The sequence below is a fragment of the Eurypyga helias genome, unplaced genomic scaffold, assembly GCF_000690775.1.
Source record: "Eurypyga helias isolate BGI_N326 unplaced genomic scaffold, ASM69077v1 scaffold24338, whole genome shotgun sequence".
Lineage (NCBI taxonomy): Eukaryota > Metazoa > Chordata > Aves > Eurypygiformes > Eurypygidae > Eurypyga > Eurypyga helias.
This window is the reverse complement of record NW_010266697.1, coordinates 17,664-27,243: the sequence shown is the minus strand read 5'-3', so window position 1 is coordinate 27,243 and position 9,580 is coordinate 17,664. Positions and strand designations below refer to the sequence as shown.

The 9,580-nt window shown below is 50.8% G+C and overlaps 1 protein-coding gene across 1 annotated transcript in view; it reads right to left on the bottom strand.

The window, feature by feature from the left end:
- Positions 1 to 4,359: 4,359 nt before the first annotated feature.
- Positions 4,360 to 9,580, bottom strand: part of LOC104513741 (exocyst complex component 6B-like) — a gene marked incomplete at its 5' end in the record, with an annotated part of 13,316 nt that continues 8,095 nt past the window's right edge. The window contains 2 exons of the mRNA XM_010157193.1: positions 4,360 to 4,486; positions 8,954 to 9,075. Of these exons, the coding sequence (XP_010155495.1) occupies positions 4,360 to 4,486; positions 8,954 to 9,075 (249 nt within the window). The remainder of the gene's footprint in view (positions 4,487 to 8,953; positions 9,076 to 9,580) is intronic.

Below are 9,580 nucleotides of genomic sequence, written 5' to 3'. Positions count from 1 at the left end.
AGGGTGGTTTGATGTTCCAAACCACCTGATGCTCCAAAACCAGCACCTAAGCCAAGGCAGAACTACAGGGAAAAGCCAAATGGAGATACGGTGGAGAGGTAGGAAACAGCATCTTGGAAACAGTTTGGGGCCAGCATGCAACCGCCCACGCCTTCTGCCCAAACATCCCTTTTCATAGCGGTGCAAAAGCAGCCAATATTGAAGAAAACAAAACCAAAACAGCCCCTCAAACCAAGCACCGGCCAGCTTCTCCCCCCAAACCCGCCATCAGAGCCTGGAGTTGCGGCTGGATGTAGAACAAAGTGCAAAATTGCGAAGAGCATCTGACTTGAACTCCAGCCCTAGGAATAAAAAATACCCACAGAACAATCTCCTCCTCCTCCCTCTCAGACACATGCAAACACGCCGAGGTCTAACCGTCGCCGTCCCCCTCGTGCAGAGGTACGGTTTGGGCTGCAAGCTAGCACTTTAGGGACCTTTCACAAAATTATTCCCAACCCTTGGGCTGCCTGCAAAACCTCTGAAGGTGATAAAGAAGATAAGATGTGCAGATGCTTCTCAGGAAGCCAAACTTGTCTTTTTTGTTGCTAATATTTTTAATTTTTTTTTTTCCCACTGGTGCTGAAATACGTCTGCTGGGTCGGGGAAAAGGTGCACGATAACCCAGCCACTGCTTAAAAAAAACAACCCTAAGGAAGGTTCAATGTATGTACACAGAGGTGTTAATAGCAGCATTATTTGTTTTGGGGGTTGCAAATCTTTGATTACAGCAGCAGGTTCTGCCCCCGTTTCCCACCCCCTCTACAAATTCATAGCGACAACCTTTCCCTCGTAAGCAATACCATCCGTATCGGAGGATACCAGTCATTAGCAAGAGATTTAGAGGGGATTTTAAATGTCTTCCAGGGCTTTTTAAGCAATCTGTTTAAAAGATCAATTTTATTTTGAAGGGATGGAACCGCATCTCTCGGAACACAAAGTTAATTAGGACCAGAGCACCGAAATGCCATTTTTCATCCCATTCTGTGACTTGCGGTTAGGCGCTTGACCTCCCGAAATCAGAAACTCGCCAAGTCTCTCCCTTGGCCGATTCTGACTTTCCCAGCAGCAAGTCCTGAGCGCCAGAAGTCGATGTGCAGGATCCCAATCCCGGCCTCTCCGAGCAGAGCCTGAAGGAGCAAGGAAATCCATCCCGGGCGTGCACGGCACTGCCCTGTCGCTCCTCTTTTAACTGATGCTCAGTGGAGATGGAGAAAAGAGCCCAAATGTGGGATAGGGAAGGCTGGGAGCTGCCTGGAGCGTCTGAAACAAGTTCTTGCCTCGAGACCCAGCTGCTTTGGGGTTTTTATGCAGGTACACCTTGCGCAGTGCCAGACAGGGGTCACCCCAAGGGGGAAAAAAATGAAATTTCAAGGTGGAAGCAGGAGCTGGATGCATTTTTCCACTCGCACTGCCGGCAGCACAAAGCCCCTTCCGCACTTCTCGGTGACCGGAGGCGATGCTGCCCGGCGGTGCCTGCTCGTCCTCCCTTCATCCCGCGCCTAGCACGGAGGAGAGAGAAAAACCACCCTGGGCTGCAAAGCACCGCCTCGCCTGGCAGGAGAACCAGCGGCTGACAAAAGCGATTAAAAATTGGCTTTGACAGTCTATCCTCCCACTAATAAAAACTGGGAATGCCAGAGTGCCTTATTTGTCATGCTCACTGATGCTCACGGCGCCGTTGCCAGCATCTCTAGCAGCTTGATTCCGAAGGATTTTAAAGTGCTTGTTACTACTTAATGGCCTTTCACTGAAGCGCCCTGTGGACTGAAGCTTCCCCCGTTACCGTCACCATCAGGTAGCTGGGATTTTGTGTTGGGCTGCATCCTCTGGGAGGAAGCTCGGCAGAAGCAGGTCTGATGCTTGAACCAGCTGATCCCACCTGCACTTGACACCCTCCTTGCACTCCCGTCCCTGCGTCTCTCCCACGGTGATGCCAAGGAATGGGGAGGAGGAATTAATGTGCTCCATGGTCCTCTGGCTCGTGGGATGTGGCTGGAGGACTGAGGGCTCTCCCATCGCTGCCAGGACCACAAGGACTTGTCTGCTTCCTTTCCCCAGCAATTTGGTGAGAAAGAGGTTCCTACTGGAGTCTGCCAAGCCAGGCAACTTTTCCTTCTCGGCTGTGCAGGATTTGGGATGCCAAGATCGAGCTGGGCATCCCCTGGGCTCACAGGGGCTGTGGCGAAGCCCCCAGGCTCAGGTCCAGCATTGCAGAGAGCAGGAGGGAGGTTGCCAGCGGGGAAAGGACTGAGTTCATTTGCACTTGTCCTTCTGGGAGCCCTTGCTGGGTCGCACGAAGACGCAGCTATGAAGACGATCTGCTTCTGGCCACGCTAACGCCAACTTCATTCAGCTGCTTCTTTTTTCCTCCATTCTTTTTACAAGTACTTCAAAAGAGGCGTTAAGAAGAAAGTAATCTCTGATCCTCCCCAAAAAACAAGGAACCATTAAGCCAAGTTTGGTTCTTCCCTCTTATTAATGCAAATAATCCACTGGTCCTCGTGGCTGGAGGCTGCTGGGACGCGACGGCAGCTCCAGAAGGTCATTGCTGACAACGTGCCTATTTACTTTCAGGGTTAATTAACACGTACCCTTATCAAAAAGAAAACAGAACATGCTGCTGAGGAACAAGGAGGGAAGATAAAGCACCACCCCCTTCGTGCCTCCAGAGCTGACTGTCGGCAGAGCTCCCCGGGCAAGGAACAGGCCAGAGGGTCTGGGTGCACCAAGAAAGTGCTGCTGCCCTTCTGCAAATGCCCCGCGGAGGCACTCGAACGAGTCCTGCCCCTCCACAGCTCCGGGTGTCTGCGCCGAAGGAGAAGGAACCTAGCTCTGCAGGTCAGCAAAGCTCCCCTCTGCTCCCAGAAGCGGTTGGAGAGCTGAGCTCCCACCACCCTCAAACGAGGGTGGGAAATGGGGAAAGCCCCTGCTGAAGCAGCACTGCCAGGGCTGCAACATACGCCCGGAAGGTTTTAATTCCCTTGGACATCAGGGCTCGGGAGGTGGACAGCCTTTCATCTGCAGTAATTAGAGTCAAAAGGGTAATGAGAAGATAAGGGCGAAAGTCCCCTCTCTGTAACCTGAACCCCGGGATGGAAGTCCCGTTGGTAGCGTTACTGTCCCCCTCAAAGGCTGCCTTGATTTCAGCGGAGGATTTTGGGGCACTGCCAGAGGAAAGAAGGGAATTTTGTCCGTAGGCACTTCTGAGCTGAGGGTTGCTGAGCGAAGCTGCTCCATGGGGCATCTCCTGCTGCCTCCGCTTTGGGGATCTCCAGGAGGTTCCTGCTCGGTGTCCTGGCCAGCGGCAAGTTTGCAGGGCTGCTCCTCGTGTGCGAGCCAGCGTGCCCGTGGGAAGCAGAGGGACTTCATCCCGTTGCAGCGTGTTAGGAGGAGAGGAAAGATGGGACACCAGCATGGAAGAGGTGCAAGGAGAGGAAAAAACCCCTGAACTGTGTGCCCTGGATGCCAGGAGAGCCCAGTCTGCCTTTGCACCATCCCTGCTGAGCATCCTTTCTCTCCTGCTGGATTTTCTCTGTGCTGGATGCGAGCAGCAGCATACCCAGGCCGATGCCGCAGGACAACTTGCGAGGTTACCTTCCGGCTCTCCCTTTCCAAATCTCATTTAGAGGCAGCTCCTGAAGCCCTTCGACATTCAGTGCAGGTCCAAAAGCCAGCGGCGGGTCCTGGAGGTGGAGCTCAGGGGGTGGCTACGTGGATTACAGATGTGTGGGAAAAGGCTGCAGCTCCAGCGATCTGCAGCCCGAGGTGGGAATCAGCCCTTCCAGGAGAAAGAGGTGAAAAGTTGGGAAATCAATTTGCCTCTTTTCCTACCTACATCCAATATGCAAGCTGGCAAGACAAGCAAACAGGCGACCCTCTTTCTAGAGGTGTGCTCCTTTTACCGAAGCCCGTGAGAAGAACCTGAAACCACAACTCCTCCTTGTACTTTCTGTTTTCATCTTTTCTGCAACTGAATAATTTAACAAAAGGAAGTCAGATCGATTCTTTCAATTTGGCTTATAAAAAAAAAGAAAAGTCTGGGTGTGAACTTCTCTCCCAGGCTTCACGATTTACCGTCGCTTTATAAACCCCTGAAAATAGGAGTTTATAACAGCAGACTGCTGACTTCATGAGCGGTGCTGCCTATCTTCCCCGGGATTGTTTAACACGGAACATTTTGTCATCAGGGTAGGTTTCATGAATACTATACAGGTGAATAAAAAAATACATATATTCTCTTTGAACAAGAATCCCAAGTCCAGGCATGTGGAAGGCTGCGGTGCAGGGACCGGCGCGGGCAGGAGCTCCCCGAATCCCTCACGAGTGATGGCTGTTGATCAGGCTGCGGAGCTGCTTGGCCACGGTGTCTATCAGCTTCTGCTTGTCCCTCTCGTTTTTCCGAAACTGGGCAAAAACGTTGTTTTTTCTGCTCGTGTCTCTCATCCTGCGCAGAGCAGAAACAGGTTATGGCACAGGTATCGTGGCTCAACGCTGCAACCAAGCCCCGCAAAGGAATCGCAGGCCAAGTGCCCGTATTCAGGCTCAGAGAGAGCGGAGCTGGCTGCATCTAAAGGCTCCCCCAATTTTTATCACACATTTGTGTAAAGACGGGCACACCAAGCCACATGCAGGCTTCACACCGCTGGCATTTTGGCTTGAACCCCCTCAAATCCCAATCAGTGTCACCATAGGGCCTATCCCTAATGCCAAAATGCACAGAACCCTATGGCTTCTTGTTCTCCCCTTCCAAACAACTTTTCATGGAATCATCAATTCTTCTAGGTTGGAAAAGACCTTTAAGATCATCAAGTACAACCGTTCTGCTACGTTCCCCATGTCAGCTCATGAAGTGATAAGTGACAACACCGTAATATTACGAGGAAATGAAAAAATTAGCATTAAATCCACAGCATTAAGGCTTCTTATTTGAAATGGTGCATTGCATGCGGCCAAGAGATGCAGCTTTGGTGCCAGATGGAAAGGTGTGAAGTAGGGAACTTAAAGTATCTTACAATGCAATTTATATTAAAGGGAGGAATCCAGCACCGGTTTCCTCGATTTAGAAATCTTCCGGAGATGCGTATTGTTTTAAAATCACATTTAATACATGAAGCAGCACACGAGGTCTCCCAAAAAGCCAGAGACAAGAAGGGCGGGTGGTGGGACGGGACCTGAAGGCGAAGCGGGTGCCGCTCCATCTCTCTCCGCCATGCAAAGCTGGGGGTTCATGCACGCTTGCATTCGCCGATGCGTATTACTGGGGGGGCCAGGTCTCGGCGCACACTCCAAGCATTAGCTTTACGCAGGCAGGGCATGTGCTGGGCAGGGAAACCACCCCACAAGGGTCAACCCTTCGAAAGCTCCTCAAGGTATCAGCCCCAACATCCAACCTGCTGGTTCTCAGCTGGCTCCGCTCTTTCATGATACCCCAATTTGTAAATGATTTTCTCGCTAAATCAGATCTGGCAGAGGCTAATGGATTTGGACAAGTCACATCATTTCGGTTTTGGGGACCTAAATGAAGCATTAAAGTGAGTGGGACACAGTGCTGAGCGTCCCTGGGAAGCTGGCACTTTATCAGATCAGGGTTGGGTTAACTGAGCACAAATCAAACCTCTTAAAATTTAACCAATAAAAAAAACCAAATCTAAGTTTTTTCATGCCTCAGTATTCCTAAAAAGAGCCAAGGGGAATCTGCAATGTTTTCAAAAGCATCCAGCTTGGAACTGGAAACAAGGATAACAACTTCATCCCAAGGCTAATTTGCTGAAGTTCTAAGTGCCCAAAGGCACAGGATTAGAATCGAGCTGCTTTCCCAAAAGTAACAAGATAGCTTGGAGAGCTTCTCTTCAGCAAAAACAGTATTTGTTTTTTTCTTTTTCTATTTTTTTAACCAAAGCAGGTTGCCAGCTGCTCCGCCACAAGAACCAGGGAGCAATTGCTCCGATGGGAAGCTGCGTTTTCGAGTCGCATGGGTTAGAGGTGCCTCTGTATCATGAATTTTGGAGATAACCACTGTCCCATGGGACACCTCCGACAGTTCTGCACAGCTCCCGTGGGTCTCAAAGCACTTTACCAGGAGGGCTGAGCACTCTGTTTCGATGTCACAGGCTACATGGGGACATCAGAGGGGCTGAAAGTGAACTTGTACCTTCAGAAACCTCCACCCAGCGCTGCAGGCATCGCTCTCCACCACTGCCTGCTGCAGCTACCCCCAGGTAACCCAGGGGGGATCAAGCATCCTCTGCCCTCTTAGTCTGGGCATCCTCGGAGCCATCTCCAATCCCGTGGGACCTGTTCAGGTCCATGCAATGTTTCTGAAGTAACGCATGTTGTATGCAAGAAAACCTTTCTGTGTGTTTGAATGATTAGAAAGGAGTTGCATGGATAAAACCACAGGACCAGGATGAAAAAGCGTTACAGTTGGAGCACTGATCCCGTAACAAACCCACGTGGGTGGATCTGTTAAAGCAGGGACGACTGTTCGAGAGGAATGGGAGCTGCTGGTGGCTCCAGACATCACGTGAAGGCAGAAGCACTGAGCTATTAAGTGGTATTAATGCATTAAGGACACAGAATCCTGCAGAATTTGGGTGTGCAGTGCCAGGTAGCAGCGGGAGCGGATGCGTCCTTGGCAGAGGCTGAGCTTGCAGATCTGCTTGAGGAGACCACGCCGGCACTGGTCCTGCCATCAGAGCCCTGCAGACAGACACACAGCCAATGCCATGGTGGTCGATGCCAAAGGCGTTTGGAAACACCAGCCCATTTCCAGGACTGAGCTATAGGAAGCAGCCGGTTCCTGATCCAGCCGTGCATCCAGGCACCACGATTATCGGGTCTGAAAGGGAGAGGCAATGCTTCCGAGCAGCTAAGTAGCTCTTTGGAGCACTGACGCTTTTACTTCTTTAAGGGAGTGCCTGCAGAACGCCGGGACAACCAAGCTGGGATCTGTAACGTGGTCCCTCTGCGTTAGTGCAAGAATTAAAAGTAAAAGGAAGGGGAAGAGAGAGAGCTCAGCGCTGCCCCCACCCCTGTCAACAAACACCACCTTCAATAGAGCCAAGCTTTGTTTAAATTAATCTATAAGAAATAAAAGCAGCAGCGTAAAAGCTCCTCTTTTAGCTCTAATTAGTGCATTTGAGACGATAAAGTTACCGGAGGGAACCGTTTCAAAGACAGCTTGCATTTAGATCATTTAGTGCTCCCTTTAAATCAAACAATGAAGTCACTGCAAGGTGAGGGTAAAAGCCCAAGCGAGCAGCATACTTACACTCGTGATATCCTACGAGATGTGGGATTAGGAAAAGAGACAATGATGAGAACAGGTTACAAAACCAACCAGAGGATCAGAATTTCCCATCGCCTTGGCAAAGCTCGGCTGCCTACCGGGAGGGCTGGGGAGGTGAGCTCAGAGCGTGGAGGGAAGCGGACACCCCTGAAGCTACAGCCAGGTCAGTGCAGGGAGGTGGAACTGGTGGGTGATGCCCAGAGACTCCCCAGAGGGCCTGAAGCCCGAGCGGGGACAGGGCAGAGCCCGCTGGGACATACCGGTGATGCCACGCTACGCGGATGCAGGAGATACAAGTGCCAACCCAGTGACACCACCGGGGCTGCCTCTGGAAAGCAATTCAGATACATGCAGATTGTCCTTCAAATCAGAACCCTTTTGGGGAGAAGGCTGGCAAGCCAAGCAGGAATTTGTGGCTTTTTAATACCACCACCCAGCACGAATGCCGTGAGCTCAAGTACTACCTGAGGAAAACGTCCGGAAGCGTGGAGCTGCCCTCCTGCCGTCCCACTGCCCTCCCAGCAACTGCCACAGATCCCAGCTCACTGCTGCTCACAGCTCCCTGGCTCTGCCAGCTGCTTCATGCCCAAGCTCTCAGAGTTTTACCGTTTTATTGGTGAATACACCTCATGCTTGCACATCATGGATGTCAGGTTGCGAATACGTTGTGAATAACACAACCTATTACACAACACATATAAATACATATACAAAAACAATGCTGTAATGTATAAAAGTGCTTTTCACACTGCCACTAGCTAATTTTAGTCCCTGTGTACCATACTGAGAACATTTAGCTGTCACGAGTTGCTGTGAAATTACTATTTTCTGCAGGAGAGGAGGTGGTGCCATTATGTGGACCACAGATAATACAGATGCAACTCCAAAGCTCAGAAGCACACCGAGGTCAGTCTCCTAAAGGTTTAACCTTGACTCTGAGCTAGTCAACTCCTCCTCTACAAGCAATGGGAAAGAGAAGGACTCCAAAAAACAACTCAAAACTCCTCCTCAGGGTCTGATTTCATGGTAAACCTAACCAAATCTGACTGCAAACTCACTTATCTCGCCTGCTTCTCCATGCAAGACTTAGCAGCGGAGTCCCCACAGCATGAGCTGCTTGGAAGACGAACAATCATCATTTTTGGGAGGTTACTTCTCTGTCAGATCAGCTGGAGACCAGCTGCGAGGTCTGACAGAAGAGAAGGGGCAGGAGTAGGGCTGATCCTCCCAATGGGAACCTATGGGTCAACCAGAGAAAGGGTCATCTGGGCCACCTTCTGCCGTGGGCAGGATGGGTGACCGGTGGCACTTCTCCTCACGTGCTAGGGGGCTTCCAGGAGAAGCGAAGCTTCCCACTCTTTGGGTCTGCAGCAAAATTTATGGGCTTTCCCTCCTTGTTGCTGGATTGTAGGACTGGCACAAGCCTCCCCGCTGTGCTTCAGGAGCGATCCCAAAGTCCCCCAGAGACCAGGTGGCACTCGCCCGGTGCGTCCCGGCACAGCTGAAGACTTGGGCTGAAGCTCCACCCGGCACCGCGCGTGATGGAACGAGCTGCCAGAACAGCCTCTTGCCCAAAGCACGATGGGGTTGGAAACCATCCCGGGTGTCCAGACCCACACTCACTTTTCCAGCAGGATGAGGGCTGTCGTTGGGTTCACGCGAAGGTACTTGCACGTGGGTTGCCCGTAGTCAGCCAAATACGTCGACCAGTCCCACTGGATGAACAGATCCAAGAGCTGAAGCAGCCACCGGAAAGAAAAAACAGACAGATATAAGATTTAAAAAAGCTGGCTAGAAAGCAGGTGATTTATCTGAAAGTGGGCAAAGATCCTGGGTGGGTGGCATTAACCACAAAAAAGGGTTTGCAGTTTTTATTAGTTTATTTAATAGTATTCTACTAATGTTTAATTATTAACTTATATTTAATTACTAATTTATTAATATTTATTGTTAATTTATGTATGGCTATATTAACTTAGCCGTAGTATCTCTATTTTTGGGGTGAACTAGCGGTACAGGGGATATAAGGAGTGAGAGACCCTCAGGAGCGGGTTGCAAAGAACCCCAGCACCCTGATGCTCTCAGCTAGGGCAGGAGGGCACTGGGGGACAGGGGGCAGAGTCACCACAAATTTCTTCTGTCCCCAAATAACCCTCGGCATCGTTTGATCAATGCCTCAAGGATTTCTCATCAGGCTGCTCCACCTCAGCATCTTCCAAGTGCTCTGGAAGTGTCTCTAATGACGCGCGC